The sequence below is a fragment of the Myxocyprinus asiaticus genome, chromosome 35, assembly GCF_019703515.2.
Source record: "Myxocyprinus asiaticus isolate MX2 ecotype Aquarium Trade chromosome 35, UBuf_Myxa_2, whole genome shotgun sequence".
Taxonomy (NCBI): Eukaryota; Metazoa; Chordata; class Actinopteri; order Cypriniformes; family Catostomidae; genus Myxocyprinus; species Myxocyprinus asiaticus.
The window spans coordinates 4,669,094-4,686,323 of NC_059378.1; the positions used below are offsets into that span (position 1 = coordinate 4,669,094).

At 39.3% G+C, this 17,230-nt stretch overlaps 1 protein-coding gene across 1 annotated transcript in view; it reads left to right on the forward strand.

Moving 5' to 3' along the window:
- The window catches only part of LOC127426169 (rho guanine nucleotide exchange factor 10-like protein), a 211,383-nt gene extending 196,690 nt beyond the window's left edge, over positions 1–14,693 (forward strand). The window contains exons 25-27 of the mRNA XM_051672771.1: positions 446–617; positions 9,542–9,664; positions 11,418–14,693. Of these exons, the coding sequence (XP_051528731.1) occupies positions 446–617; positions 9,542–9,664; positions 11,418–11,953 (831 nt within the window). The 3' untranslated portion in view covers positions 11,954–14,693. The remainder of the gene's footprint in view (positions 1–445; positions 618–9,541; positions 9,665–11,417) is intronic.
- Positions 14,694–17,230: the final 2,537 nt, after the last annotated feature.

Below are 17,230 nucleotides of genomic sequence, written 5' to 3' on the forward strand. Positions count from 1 at the left end.
ACTGCAAACAAACCGTGGCAAAAGATCTCTGCAGTGACTGCCCACATTCATGATGCACTGTGAATGATGCAATCAAGTCGATCTTCCTACACTCTCAGACTACTTAGCTATATATATATATATATACTGTATATCTGAATAGTTTGCAATAAAATAAAAATATATTGTTTATTTGCTTATAATCAACAACTTTAATTTTTAATTGAAGTTTTATATTTTTCTTTTGTTTTAATTCGATTAATTGACCATCATCATAATGACCATTGTACATGTAAACATGTGATTTCAATGTCTCATATTAAGATTCTTTTTAAAACTCTGTATCATTTGGCATCTGATCTAAGTAGTTTTCCCAATTGCTGGTATCTCTTTGCCTATATCAATTCAAGTATTGTGTTTGTATCTAGTTAATTTGTGTCTCAAACATAATCCCTTTCTGTTTTAGAGATTTGAGGTCCATCAGGACCCAATGGTGAGCGTGGCCCACATGGTGCGAGCTGGAGGGGGCGTATGGATGGCATTCTCAGAAGGTTCCTCTATACGCCTGTTCCATACCGAAACCCTGGAGCACCTGCAGGAGATCAACATTTCCACACCGTCATCCTTTTACAACCCCAGTGAGTACCTTTTTTTCCCCCTTTTGAAAGGGGCCATTTGAATACACAAATCATACGGCTTTCACACACACTTAATCAGTGCTTGTTTACGTCTTTGAACTTCTTTTATCAGCAGCGTTTACGATAAAAAAGGTAATGATGGATATGTTTTTGTTGGAATGGTTCCTGTAGGCTAGATCTCCAAGGACAGACTTTAAATAAGTAGCCAGTTTAAGACCCTGCTGAGCAGTAATGGAGCTGCAGGGTTAGTGGCAGGAAAAGCCACATTAGAGAGAAGGCACAGTGGTAGAGACAAAGCTTTCCATACGGAGCATTGCCATGGCATGTAATATGAATTATTATAAATCATTTACATTATATATGAATTAATAAATACTTATATAAATACATATAATAAATTATACTAGATTCAAATAAAGTATATATATATATATATATATATATATATATATATATATATATATATATATATATATATATTATAAATAATGTATTTAATATTTATAATGAATTATTACATTATAAATTCAAATTGCAATTTATAATTTTTATTATAAATAATAATTATTTTATTTATTATAAATAATAATTTACATTATATATGAATTAATTAAAACTTTTTTGTATTATATCATCTTATTATACAAACTTTGTTTGTTGCAGGGTATTTCAAATGAAATATTTTTTTTTGTGTAAGGTGAACTTCACTGCTCAGTGTGTAGGGGCAGTGAACATTGTGTAGGGACCCTGCAAGTCAAAACGCAGCTCATGTGACAGACCATGTAAGAAGTAAATTTCCAGGTTTGTTGGTTGACAAAATTCATTCGTCCTCAGTGAGTAAATTTTTTTTTTATTTTTTTACTACAGAGGAGCCATGTAAATTTTCTTTGACTGCCATCCTGCTGAGAAATAATTGCTGTCTAATTAGGGCTAAAGCTATGGCGCAGGTTTGAATGTGGCCGAGGTCATGTCCTGTTCCCTCTCTCTCTCTCTCTGTCTCCCTCTCTTTCTCCACCCAACTTTCCTGTCTATGTCTATGAACGAATGAATAAATGCTAAAAAGGCCACAAAAATCCCAAACCATAAAAAAATCTTCAAATTCTTTAATTCAGTACACCATCCCCCCTTTCTTGGTATCTGAAATATTTATCAGCAAAATCGACCATCTTTTCTTCCTCTGTATGGTAGGAGCTTGTGTAAATATTAATTATACAGTATAAACAAGGACACGGCATAGTTTGTAAATAGTTTTAATATTTGCACAGTGAATTGACGCTTCAGTGCAATTCCATGTCACGAATCAGGCTATATGAAGAAAAATCTGGGTGGCATCACTCCACTAGCTTGCAGGATTCTCCAGAGCAGAACAACTCCTTTCAGACTGTCTAATAATGTTTGATTTCACTTGAATGCAATGTCCACTTTTTAGCTAAAAAAACACCCCACACAATTCTGCAGTTGTCGCAGACAATTGCAATCAACTGGAATAGAAAGTAGAAGACGGTAAAGAAAAGCAGAGCGTTAAGTAAATGTCAGCTAGTCTTCAGCTGCATCTCATTAGTATGCTCTGAAAACAAAGAGAAAAAGATACATCTCAGAATTATGACAACGTGTGAGAACATCAAACCTGTGGATGAAAGTTACAGCTGTATTTTAGAAGACACTTAAAGGAAAAAGGCCAGTTTCGTGGCTTAGAAGCTTATGAAAGTCCTGAGACCCTGAGGTTATTGTTGAACTTAGGCAGCTAGCTGCATTTAAATACACCGATCAGCCACAACATTAAAACCACCTACCTAATATTGTGTAGGTCCCCCTCATGCTGCCAAAACAGTGCCAACCCGCATCTCAGAATAGCATTCTGAGATTATATTCTTCTCACCACAATTGTACAGAGTGGTTATCTGAGTTACCATAGACTTTGTCAGTTCTAACCAGTCTGGCCATTCTCTGTTGACCTCTCTCATCAACAAAGCATTTCCCTACACCGAACTGTTTGTTTTTGGCACCATTCGGAGTAAATTCTAGAGACTGGTGTGTGTGAAAATCTCAGGAGATCAGCAGTTACAGAAATACTCAAACTAGCCCGTCTGGCACCAACAATCATGCCACGGTCCAAATCACTGAGATCACATTTTATCCCCATTCTGATGGTTGATGTGAACATTAACTGAAGCTCCTGACCCGTATTTGTATGATATTATGTACTGCACTGCTGCCACACGATTGGCTGTTTAGATAATCGCATGGATGATTGTTGGTGCCAGATGGGCTGGTTTGAGTATTTCTGTAACTGCTGATCTCCTGGGATTTTCACACACAACAGTCTCTAGAATTTACTCAGAATGTAATTCAGCTCTGTGGATGGAAATGCCTTGTTGATGAAAGAGGTCAACAGAGAATGGCCAGACTGGTTCGAACTGACAAAGTCTATGATAACTCAGATAACCGCTCTGTACAATTGTGGTGAGGAGAATGGTTGGAGCTGTTTTGGTGGCACGAGGGGGACCTACACAATATTAGGCGTGTGGTTTTGATGTTGTGGCTGATCGGTGTATGTAGTGCATGTTTGGTAGGGTAACACTGTGATTCCAAATAATGTCAGGAGGGCTTACGTTCCACAAAGAACAAAAGTGAAGAGCAGATGCCTTCTTCACTTTTTAATCGAGGCCCAGAGAACATCCCATTGGCGCCCCTGAATATGCTAATCCACAGACATCACATATAGTGAGACTGATATGGTTAGTACAGATCAATGGCCTGCAGATCCCACAGGTTTTCTCCCAAGTGATGGGTGATGAATTAATTATTGTCTCAAAGTCAACCAATTATGCTGCAGTTGCTCCTTAGCTCCTTAGTCCTTAGAAACTTCAGACATGATAAGTAAGCCAGATGTATTTTAAACGCTCTGAGGCCAAATCCTCTTTGCCAATAATGGCTTTAATAGTCAAATCCATAGGGGGTATATGAAATTATACATACAGCAGGGGATTTCAAAGTCTAAGACAGTGGGCCTCCCCTTTGACAAAAGTAAATAATAAATGAGTTTAAGTAATTATAAAATAAATAAATAATAAAAAAAAAAAAAACATAAAAATCACTTTGTTCTACAGCCAAAAATTGAACTTCGACAATTTTGAGTTTTGCTAAGCAACGTGTCTATAGTCCTTTGTGTTATATTTTCCGATCAGATCTAATTTACTTACTATTAATTTTCATTACCTGAAATAATATCTGCACAGTAAAGTCTGCTTCAGACATACACATTTTGATGTGTTTTTGGCATCTGAAATGATTGTGTCCACTGCAGTCTTCTTTTTGGCTGGCGAAAAAACAAAATTCTTCCTATTGTAGGTATTGAAAAGGGCACCTAACAAAAAATATGCACTACAACTCGATGATAATCTGCTCTCTTCATTCAAAACCCAGTATTTTCAGTTTTCACGAATTCAAATTTGTGGCCATAGAGCTGCTGATTTAAATGACAATCTATTATTAGAGCAATCACTCTTCCACAGGCAAGGAATATATAAATAGGTGAATGTTCCGCAGAACATTCTAAGAAGGAATTGTGCCTAATGTCGTTCAGTTGCCAATGTTCTCTCATGACCTTCGATGATTTCATGCTCACTAACTAGTGTGCTGCAAATGCTTAATTTACATATTAGCCAAAGACACCTAAAGTGCAATAGCAACCTAAAGACAGCAAGTCATAAAAAACAAATCAATTAGCCGCTTGCTGTTCACTCGTACAAAGGGAACATCATAATTTCAGCATGCAACCACTATCCATACTTGCTGAAGCATTAGAATAAACTCTCAGCTGTGCTGCTATTTCTCCCCCTACACCACTTTGATTTAATAAGAATTTGCAGTAGCGATTGAGGTCGCTTTCAGATGTCTGAAGATACAGGGTAAGAGATTTGGGTACTGTGAAAAAAGACATTTAAATACTCCTGGTTGCTTTCATTTGTTTTCAGCAATCTAAATGTTTTCATACCTGAACACAAAGGTTTATAGTCAAATGTTGAACAACATGCTACATACTGCTATAACTGACCTGTTAAGTCAAGCTGATAAGAGAAGCACAACTGCATGGGAGGAATAATTAGCAATGTGCTTTTAATCTCCACAGTAACAATGATATTTTTATTTTATTTATTTTTATAAATATTTGCTGATATTTGTTTTGTTTTGTTTTTTTTTGTTGTTTTTTTTCCAGTACTCTTTAGAGCAATTTATTCTGATAAAAAGGAAGGATAAAATACAGAGTAAAAATATTTTTAGACTGAATAGGTACACACACACAAAAACTGTATTGGATGAATCACACAAAACATGTCCAGATCATATTTGACCCAGATCATATTTTTTGTGGCATTATTTTTATGGCAATTGGGCACATTTTACTATAATACTTCTGGATGTTTAAAAAGAAAAAAAAAAAAAAAAAATATATATATATATATATATATATATATATATATATATATATATATATATATATTTATTTATTTTATATATATATATATATATATATATATATATATATTTATTTTTATTTATTTTATCATATATATATATATACATATATATATATATATATATATATATATATATATATATATAAAACACTTGGGGAATTTGCCCCAACGGCCACTAGAGGTCACTAGGTTAAGTTTAAGACTCTTAGTTTGAAGTCAAATCAAATCAAATCACTTTTATTGTCACACAACCATATACACAAGTGCAATACTGTTTGAAATTCTTGGGTGCAGTTCCGAGCAACATAGTAGTCTTGACAGTGATGAGACATATACCAATCTACAATAAACATCAAATTTACACAACACATTTTTAAAATCTAATATACACATAATTACACACAACACAATATACAAATAATAACATACAATGTACAGTATACAATACACACAATATAGAATACACAATAAAAATAGTATATATAGTATATATAAAATATACAGTAGGTTGTATTGTACTGTATTGACATTCAGGCTGTCGGTTGATAGTAAGTTGCCAGTGTGTTGTTAAGAGAGAATATAATTTATGACAGTCCGGTGTGAGATAATAAGATTAATAAAGTGCAGTGCTGATGTATTTTGATCGTGGGAGATCAAGAGTTCAAAAGTCTGATTGCTTGGGGGAAGAAGCTGTCATGTAGTCGGCTAGTGCGGGTCCTGATGCTGCGATACCGCCTGCCTGATGGTAGCAGTGAGAACAGCCCATGGCTCGGGTGGCTGGAGTCTCTGATGATTCTCCAAGCTTTTTTCACACACCGCCTGGTATATTCAAGATATATACAAGATATATACCGCCTGGTATATATATATATATATATATATACACTATATTGCCAAAAGTATTCGCTCACCTGCCTTTAGACGCATATGAACTTAAGTGACATCCCATTCTTAATCCATAGGGTTTAATATGACGTCGGCCCACCCTTTGCAGCTATAACAGCTTCAGCTCTTCTGGGAAGGCTTTCCACAAGGTTTAGGAGTGTGTTTATGGGAATTTTTGACCATTCTTCCAGAAGCGTATTTGTGAGGTCAGACACTGATGTTGGACAAGAAGGCCTGGCTCGCAGTCTTCGCTCTAATTCATCCCAAAGGTGCTCTATCGGGTTGAGGTCAGGACTCTGTGCAGGCCAGTCAAGTTCTTCCACACAAAACTCGCTCATCCATGTCTTTATGGACATTGCTTTGTGCACTGGTGCGCAGTCATGTTGGAACAGGAAGAGGCCATCCCCAAACTGTTCCCACAAAGTTGGGAGCATGGAATTGTCCAAAATCTCTTGGTATGCTGAAGCATTCAGAGTTCCTTTCACTGGAACTAAGGGGCCAAGCCCAGCTCCTGAAAAACAACCCCACACCATAATCCCCCCTCCACCAAACTTCACAGTTGGCACAATGCAGTCAGACAAGTACCGTTCTCCTGGCAACCACCAAACCCAGACTCGTTCATCAGATTGCCAGATGGAGAAGCGTGAGTCGTCACTCCAGAAAACGCGTCTCCACTGCTCTAGAGTCCAGTGGCGGCCTGCTTTACACCACTGCATCCGACACTTTGCATTGCACTTGGTGATGTATGGCTTGGATGCAGCTGCTCAGCCATGGAAACCCATTCCATGAAGCTCTCTACGCACTGTTCTTGAGCTAATCTGAAGGCCACATGAACTTTGGAAGTCTGTAGCGATTGACTCTGCAGAAAGTTGGCGACCTCTGCGCACTATGCGCCCCAGCATCCGCTGACCCCGCTCTGTCATTTTACGTGGCCTACCACTTCGTGGCTGAGTTGCTGTCATTCCCAATCGCTTCCACTTTGTCATAATACCACTGACAGTTGACTGTGGAATATTTAGTAGCGAGGAAATTTCACGACTGGACTTGTTGCACAGGTGGCATCCTATCACAGTACCACGCTGGAATTCACTGAGCTCCTGAGAGCGGCCCATTCTTTCACAAATGTTTGTAGAAGCAGTCTGCATGCCTAGGTGCTTCATTTTATACACCTGTGGCCATGGAAGTGATGGGAACACCTGAATTCAATTATTTGGATGGGTGAGCGAATACTTTTGGCAATATAGTGTATATATATATAAGTTCTGTGTATTCCTTGTCTTGTCATGTGATTCCCTCATGTTCATATATCTTGTTCTCATTGGTTTATTGTCTTGTTATCTTGTTATTAGTTAAGTCTTGTCATTGGTTGTCTTGTCATGTGTTTCTCTTGTCTGTGTATATATTGCCCTTGTGTTCTTTCTGTCGTTGTCAGTTGTTAAACCTGTATGGATGTTTGATTTGTTCGTCTGTTATGGTTTAAGTTACGTGTGTTTAGTTTTCCGAGTTATACGAATAAAAGTCTGCACTTAGATCCTCCTTCTCATGCCTCGTTCCTACAGATGTTACATAACAACTGACCTCTACTATGGATCTAGCGGCTTTTCGTCTGTTTGATCTCAAACAGGGAGAGGGGACTATCGAGCAGTATACTGAGCAGTTCTGCGGTCTCGCCCAGGTTCCCAACTGGGGAGATACTGAATTCAAGGACTGTTATTGGTTTGACTCAATGAGCCAGTGAAGTCATGTCTGCCAGGAGGCAGATGTGATCTTTCATTAGTTGAAATCATTGACTGCACTGAGGCTCACATTCTCCCCTTACACTGTGGGGAATGGAAGTAATCCCATGCCGCTGCCAGCGCCCACGCCTGCCACGGTCAACGAGCCAATGCCCATGCCTGCCACGGTCAACGAGCCAGCGCCCACATCTGCCAATTCCTGAAGCCTCGTCCGTCCCAGAGCCTACACCTGAAGCCTCGTCCGTCCCAGAGCCAGTACCTGGAGCCTCGTCCATCCCAGAGCCAGTGCCTTGAGCCTCATCCATCCCAGAGCCAGTGCCTGAAGCCTCGCCTGTCCCAGTGCCAGCGTCCTTGGCCACTGAGGCCATTCCCACAGCAGTGCCCCCGGCCGCCCGGAAGAGGAGGAGGAGGAGATGGGTTCCTGCTCATCTGTCACTGCCAGTGCCCACGGACACGGAGGTTGTTCCCCTGTCACTGCCCATGCTCACAACCATAGAGGTTGTTCCCCTGACACTGAGAATGCCCATGGCCATGGAGGCCATTCCCCTGTCACTGCCTGTGCTCATGACCATGGAGGTCATTTCCTTGTCACTGACAGTGCCCACGGCCACGGAGGCCATTCCCCTGTCACTGCCTGTGCACACGACCACAGAGGCCGTTCCCCTGTCACTGCCTGTGCTCAAGACCATGGAGGTCGTTCCCCTGTCACTGCCTGTGCTCACGACCATGGAGGTCGTTCCCCTGTCACTGCCAGTGCCCACGGCCATGGAGGTTGTTTCCTAGTCGCTGTCAGCGCTCCTGAACACAGTGATCGTCAACAAGCCTGTCCAGTTACCCGAGGCTGTCGACGAGCCTGTCCAGTTACCTCCGAGCCTCCAGTGTCTCCGTTCGCTCCGTCTGAGACCCCTCCTCCAGAGACTCTGCCCGCTCGTTCTGAGACTCCTCCTCCTGCAGCTCCGCCTGCTTCTCTAGCATCTGCGCTGGCTCTTCCTCCAGTAACTCTGCCCATTCCATCTGAGACTCAAATTCCTGATCCCCCTGTGGCTCCGCCTGGTCCACCTCCATCTCCACACCTTAAGACTCAAATTCCTGATCCTCCAGCGGCTCTCCCCGCTCCACCTCCGGCTCCATCTGCTGAGCCTTCATCCCTGGTAGCTCTTCCCTTGGAGTCCCTGCCTTCAGTGGCTCTGTTCTATATGGATGTTTGGTTTGTTCTTCTGTTATGTTTTGTGTTACGTGTGTTTTGAGTTTTACGAATAAAAGCCTGCACTTAGATCCTCCTTCTCGTGTCTTGTTCCTACAGATGTTACAATATATATATTCTAATTATTCTTAATGGTAATTCCCATGATAGTCTCATTACTTTAATAAAATAAATTATTACTCTAATATACTATAATACAATTATTATTATTTTACATAAATGTGCAGTAATTAGGGAATACAACAAACACTGCTATGATATTTAAATACTTAATTTGAGAATGAGAATGTATTTTTGTTTTTGTTATTTATTTATTAATGTTTTGCTTTACAGTAATGAGAGTGGGGGTAATTGCTTAACTGTCTTAAAATTGTCAGAATGCAAAACATCTTAATGGTCCTAAAAATAGATTTTGCTTTCTTTTGTATATTTTTATTATTTGTATTAATATTGTTATTTATTTATTATATTGGAGTCAAATATGACCTGGATATGTTTTTGACAGGTTTTGTGAGGTCCATCCTAGTGACAGGCTGACATCAGAAAGTTTTTCATTTGTACAGTAGTACCTGCGATATTATTTTTTTAAAATAAATTATATTTATTTTTCTTTTAAAGGTCAAAAGAGCATGAGAGTTACCAGCCTGCTTATCTGCCAGGGACTGTTGTGGGTGGGCACTGCCCAGGGTATTATCATCACCCTGCCTGTGCCCAAGCTGGAGGGCATCCCCAAAATTACAGGTACACAGATGGAGGTGCTTCATCGTGATACATAACTGTCTTTAGCACTTTTGGACTACCTTTTTGTCTGACCAATGGCAGATGAAGGGAGTGTTTAAAGGGGTCATGATATACTCTTTTTTTTTTTTTTTATATATAATTTTATTATCTTCCCTGAGGTCCACTGATAATATTAGTACTTTTTGCTTTGCATTAAAACATCATTTAGTAATATATAATAATTTTCCAACCTGTCTCTGGCCCTCTCTCTGAAACATTTAGTTGTTGGCCTCAGCGCCTCCTTACAACTAACGTACTGTAAATGCCCACTATTATGATTGGCTAACAATGTTCAGCCCTTCAAATACAGCTATATTTGAAACTCAGTCATAAGAAAATGAACAAGATCCACAACATCATGAAACTAAATTTCAGAGTTTAAACATAACGCACAATTTGTGCTCAAAACAACAAGATGTAAAGCAGCTGAATGAAACAGAACAGGGTATATTTTAGAGTTGTAACTTAATATTGCATCCTTTAAAAGCAGAGCGAGATACATGACAGCGGTCAAAGACATCTTTGTAGTGCATGCTCATATACAAAAATAATTCAAAATAGTAAGGCCACACTAGGCATGTCTGTCCTGCTCTCTCTCTCTCTCTGTTAACTGACTGAGCACCAGTGGGCGGGTCAAGGTGTGATGATGTAAAGTAGGCATTGATGTTGTTGCTGTAGAGGAAGTCATGAATTAATGGGCCCCTTAGTGACGCAGGGAAGTCGCAGAGCTTGGTTTCAATAAATGTTTTATTGCATTGGGGATTAAGTTTTGAGTTCTGAAATTTACAATATGTTTTTATAGTAGAATGACCTCTTATATGTCAAAATATCAAGGAAAATTTGATTGCTTATGACATGACCCCTTTATAAATTGTTTGAAAACACACTTACACACTTCACCTTAAACTCAAAGTCCCAACCTGGTTTCACAGAATCAAGTAACTATACCTATATTTTTACTGTACATAAGTTTTTTATGTGGCTCATTGTACATATCGTGGCAGTTTCCTGGTGAAATAAAATCTAGAGGCGCTACAACAAAAATGACTTTTATTCCCTTTCACACAAACCATGAGTAAGACAGCAGAATATCAGTTCATAAACACTTACTTTTCGCACTGTTCCTCACACAATGCTATCAGAAAACTTTTACTATAGCGCATGATTGTAAGGTAATACATTTCAATATTTTATTTACATTACCAACTACATTTTCAAGCTTATTCAAATGTGATCAAACTGCACCTGTAGCTCAACTGATAAAGCTTTGCGCTTGCGATTCAAAGGACCAGGGTATGAGTCCTGAAGAGCATACTAGTTGACACGTGAGCTGAAAGTGTCATAGAAGCACCACAAAATGACAATATTGCTTTAGCAATTGTGTTTTTTATCTCATATTTGCTTTTTATGACATTATCGGGTAAGTTTAGGTTTAAGGTAGGGAGGTTGGTTTTGTTGATTTAAAACTCTGTTAACCCTTAAAAACCTGGGAGAACATTTAACTCGCTTTTAGCACCACACAGTAGTCATTTCACCTCGGAACTGCTGCAATACATGTTATGAACCACATAATGTCATTTTGCAAAAATGTCGCCACAGTCAAGTAATTTTAATGAGATCAAGCTGCAAAGTCTGCAAGTCAGTAAGTGATTTGCATATAATCTAAACAAATGGGAATTGTTAATCAATGCAAATGTTATTTTACATGGCACAGGTAAGGGGATGACATCATTTAATGCACACTGCGGACCTGTGGATTTCTTAGTTGCCCTGTCCAGCACTTTGTCTCCAGATCTCCTAAAGCGAGACTCTGTGGTGGAAGGGCATGATTCGGCCTGTGGCTTGGAGGAACATAGTGACTCTTCCTCTCAGGAATCTCTGCCGCAGCCCAGTATTTCCGTCCATGTGGATGGCAAAGGGAAGGGGCGGGGCGTGTTGCTACAATACCGCCTCCGCTCAACCTCAGGATTGCCTGGGCAACCATTAACTGCAAGAGGGGACGAAGCCACGGACTGTTCTTTAGAATCTTTGGAACACAGCATGGAGGACGGCTCTATTTATGAACTCAGTGATGACCCGGACATGTGGGTCAGGTGGCGGCCCTGTGAGAGGGATGGGGCAAGAAGGGACAGGGTTAACTCAGTAGCAGTTATCTCAGGGGGGAAGGGCTTTCGACGACTGAAAGAGGGCTCGATGGGGGCCACCACAGAAAGCACCCTTATGATCTGGCAGCTTCCACTTACGGTTTGAGCTGGAATAATTTTAACTTAATGTTAACTAGGGTTGGGCGACATTTAGAATTTTATACTTGGCTCCTTTTCAGTTCATGAGCACAGGATGTTGAAACAAAAAGACAAGAAGAGAAATCTACTGAATTGGGATTCAAAGAAATTCAGCACAGTCATAAAACTTTTTACCACAAAATTATATAATTATATAACCTATTTTGACAAATTATGCCCTATTTATTATGGAGGGCCAAATTTCTCACTATGAAATCATTATATAAGTATTTAAATTAATTTCCAGTGTTGCAACGGTTAGCAGCACATCACTTAATGTTATGACTGAGTAAAATATAGATTTTCCGATGCATTGCGATCTCTTTATTTGAACGATCTCTATATCAATTCTTAAATCCCAAGATCGTTCTTTTACTCTATACGCTACCCTCTACAATGCAAATAAAACACTTGCATGTGCGACTATATTTCACACTATGTGACTAAAAATGTCTGCGATTAGCCCCTTGCTGGTAAATGTTCAGATTTCACTCACTATTGATTGAGTAGTAAATTGGCAAAGAATTTCAGCACTGACTACCACCCCTGGAATCGTGAGTTTGAATCCAGGGGTGTGCTGAGTGACTCCAGCCAGGTCTTCTAAGCAACCAAATTGGCCCGGTTGCTAGGGAGGGTAGAGTCACATGGGGTAACCTCCTCGTGGTCACTATAAAGTGGTTTTCGCTCTCGGTGGGGCGCGTGGTGAGTTGTGCGTGGATGCTGCGGAGAATAGCTTGAAGCCTCCACACGTGCTATGTCTCCACAGTAACGCGCTCAACAAGCCACGTGATATGATGTGTGGATTGACGGTCTCAGATGCAGAGATTCATCCTCTGCCACCCAGATTGAGGCGAGTCACTACGCCACCACGAGGACTTAGAGCGCATTGGGAATTGAGCATTCCAAATTGAGGAGAAAATAGAAATGAAAAGAATTTCAGCACTGACATCCTTTCACTGCTTGTTGAGAGTAAAGGTTTGGTTTTGACTCATTTAATCCAAAGACAAGATCCACGTAATCCATTTGTCATTGAGTAGTGTCTCTTTTGAATCAGCTCAAAGACTTTTAAAAACTACACTCACAGCAATTTCTTTGAACGCTATTCCATTTGAATTCTGCATCCTTAAAATGTAAATTCTTCATCCTGTTTGCTCCCTCAATTCAGGAATTGATTTGGAATTTGAAAGGCATTCTCAATTAAATTCTGAATGGCACACAACCCTGGTTAACTTGGCATGTGGGGTACAAAATGTGAGGCTCAGGACTCACCTGTTTTTTTGTTTGTTTGTTTTTTTTAACAGACATTTCTACTTTAAAATTAGTTGTCTATCTTGGGATCTCAAGAAATCAAGGTCCTCCAGTCATGAGAATGCAAACAATGAGAATATTATGTGACTAGATGGCTTCCTGTGATAAATTCACCTTTAATTCTGCCGCCTCGTCTTTATTGCTTGAGAATCCTGATCCATGTATTCAACGTCTCGGACAGCAGACTCCACCGTAATCAGGGGCTAAACTATTCAAACAGAACATTTCCTTAAGGGCCCGAGTCAGGTTAACCTTTAGTGAATCATTTTCTTTGGAATTTACCACGCTACAGAGCTGCTGAGGGGTCTTTTTATTCTCCAGCGTCTGAAGAAATCATATCAGCAGAAAGTGAAAAGCAAAGTGAAAGGAGTTTCCACGCTTCTGTGCAGTCGCTCAGAGATTTCTCTCACCTCTAGTCTCTCTTGAGAATGTGAACATACAATTCTGTGTTGAAAGTCAAGTCTGTGCAGGTCAGTGAACTGTGAGTGTTAAAAGCTTGTCAAATGGATTTCAAAATGCTTGACAGGGCCTACATGTATATAATAGGGATTGGTAAAGCCTAATTAAAACTCTTTTAGTGGGCAAATTTTGTTCTTATAGACACGAACGGAAAACGTTTTTACCATATGGCAGTCATTTGAAACGTCTGCTTAAATCACTATTACTTAACAGGCAGATTCATCAGCATCTGGTAGGGGAAAGATACAAGCACCACTAATTGCAGGAAAGTTGTGGATCTAGTGAGGCTTTTGATGTTCATTTTGTCTCGTTGAAGAGGTATTCACTGCTATGTTTGTGTAATACTGCATTTCCAACCGCAATCTACTGTTGCTTTCCTTAATTCATTATTCATATTTGGCCCACAGATCCACATTTAACGATTCGATAATGATCTATTAGGAATTGTGCCAGAAACACATTATGTGGTGTAAAGGGAATGGACTGATGTTGTTTTTTATTTTAAAAATTAGAGTTTCGTGTACAGTAATTATCTTTCAGTATGTTACTCAGACCTGAATACAGAATAGATTAATTTACATTACTGATTTGCTGTTTGTAAATGCAGTAAATTAGCTGAAATAAATGTCAGAAACTAAAGTTTAGATAGGCCTATAGCTACTGAGTAATATTGTTAAATGTTTTCGTTTTCCTCCCCTTAACACTGTTCTTGACATCCATTCTTCACACCGTGCAACATAATGAATGTACAAAATGTATAATTTGTTCTGGTACTGCAAAACTGTGTTTTTATTTGCATTGTAACATATAAAACATTAATGGAGGACACTATATCCAACTGACTTTAATAACTGTAGTGTTTACAACAGAGTCATTGCTTGAATGTGAAATTGTAAAGTTAAAATGAATTAAATTTAACATGAATAATACAAATTGTGCATTATCTGTCCATACAAAGAAACCACTTGAAGGTTCAATTTATGCCCCAAATGCCACCCCCTTTTTTATTTTTTTTATTTTTTGAAATAAGCTGGTTTTCTGCATTAATTGCTCATAAAATGTGATGTCATCTTCATTAAAGTCACAAGTATAGACAAAGAATAATGTGCTTAAGCTAACAACACACAAACTATTTTAATCTTTCATGCCTTTATTAAACATTAACAGTGCTGTGTAAAAAGTAAGTGAATCCCTAGGCTAAAGTCGACAAAAAAACTAATTAGAGTCAGGAGTTGGCAAACCTGGCATCCAATTAATGAAGAAAAAAAAAATTGGAGTTGTGGGTTAGAGATACTTTGACTTATAAAAAGCACTCAAACATTTTGAGTTTGCTATTCACAAGAAGCATCTGCTAATGTGGACCATGCTCACAAAAAAAGAGATTTTATACCTATGATCAATAATTTTTGCTTTGCATAAAGCTGGAAAGGGTTACAAAATTATCTTGAAAAGCTTAGATATTCATCTGTCCACTGTTAGACAAATTTTCTATAAATGGAGACGATTTAGTACGATCTAGTACTGTGGCTACTTGAAGTGTCCATGCAGCCAATATAACTCAAAGGGCACACTGCAGTATGCTCAGTGAGGTAAAACAGAAACCTAGCTGAAGCTGAAGACTTGAAGGAATCACTGGAACTGGTTAACATCTCTGTACATGAGTCTACTACACTGAAAACATTAAACAGGCATGGTGTCCAGGACACCACGAAGGAAGCCACTGCTTTCCAACAAAAACAGTGCAGCGTGCCTGCAGTTTGCCAAAGATCACCTTGACACTCCACAAATCTACTGGGAAAATGCTTTGTGGACTAATGAAACTAAGGTTGAATTGTTTGGGAAGAACACGCAGCACTATGTATGGCATAAAAAGGGCATCACAGACTAACATGAAAACATCATCCCAACGGTACAAAGCTTCATTGCAACAAGTACTAGTTCTTAATTGGAGTCACTATCAAATTATAGGAGCGTCACAGGAGCACTCGGGTAAATTCGGTCATTCGTCAATGCCTGACTTGAAGTGAACTTTTATAGCTAAAAAGTTTAAACATCATTCTTTTTCACACACAAAGTGATCGATTCGCTTTAGAAGACATTAATGTCACCGCTGGAGATAGGATGGATTGCTCTTATGCTGACTTTCTGTGCTTTTTGGACCTACAAATATCTAATCACCATCCTTTCCCATTCTAAGGACCTGCTGAGCCTGGATCTTTTTCTACAAATCTTCAAAAGTGTTTTGCAGAAGAAAGAAAGTCATACACATCTCAAATGGCATAATCATAGTAAATTATCAGAGAATTTTCATTTTTGGGTGAACTATCCCTTTAAGTGCACCACGTGCAAATTTGTGAAGCATTTACAAATGCAATTTGAATCTCAGAACATGACCTTGACATTGAAGGTTTTCCGCATTTCCTTTTATTCTAGAATGACCAAATGTGACCCATAGAATTAGAAATTTGCCACATTTCATTATAAAAACATTACTCGTAGCAAATGCAAGTCTTAGCAATGATTGTGTGGTTAATTCAATTGTTTTTTTTTCAATTTGCATAAGTCATTTTCTCATTTCGTACTGGCCTTTAGTAAAATATTCCAGCGGGACAGTCACAGTACAGACGACTGAGATTGGTGGTGACACATGCTGAGTCAGTTATGTTGCACTGTACCAAGTGCAACAAGGAAAAAGAGTGAACGTTGCATTAGTCCAACATAAGCCAGCAATTGTACAGCAGTGCTGAATTGCATTGTTGAACAGTTTTGCAATAGAACACCCGTTCACCAACCAACACTTTTACCTCAAAAGACACAACAAAGCCAGGTTGCAGTGCAAGCATTTTTCCTGACAAATAGACCCAAACAGCAGATACATGTACATGTGCATATTTTGCTACTAAAGATGTAAATTAACCCTGCCCTGGAAGAGTTTTGCCTATCGCGCAACACTGCTGTGAGCAAAATGCACGTTAAAGTGTGCATGCAGATAAATATATTTTTAGAACTCTGTCTCCATGTCCATGTTGCAGCTAAATACAGTTTTCACTTCTCTTCTGAGTGCTTAATTCTTGTCTGGTTTTTTTCTCCCCAATTTGGAATGCCCAATTCCAATGCACTTTAAGTCCTCGTGGTGGTGTAGTGACTCGCCTCAATCCAGGTGGCGGAGGACAAATCTCAGTTGCCTCTGCGTCGGAGAATGTCAATTGGCGCATCTTATCACGTGGCTTGTTGAGCATGTTACTGCGGAGATTTGTGGAGGCTTCACGCCATTCTCCGTGGCATCCATGCACAACTCACCACATGCCCCACGGAGAGCGAGAACCACACATTATAGCAACCATGAGGAGGTTACCCCATGTGACCTTCCCTAGCAGCCGGGCCAATTTGGTTGCTTAGGAGACCTGGCTTTTAGTCACTCAGCATGCCCTGGAATTGAACTCGCGAATCCAGGGGTGGTAATCAGCGTCTTTACTTG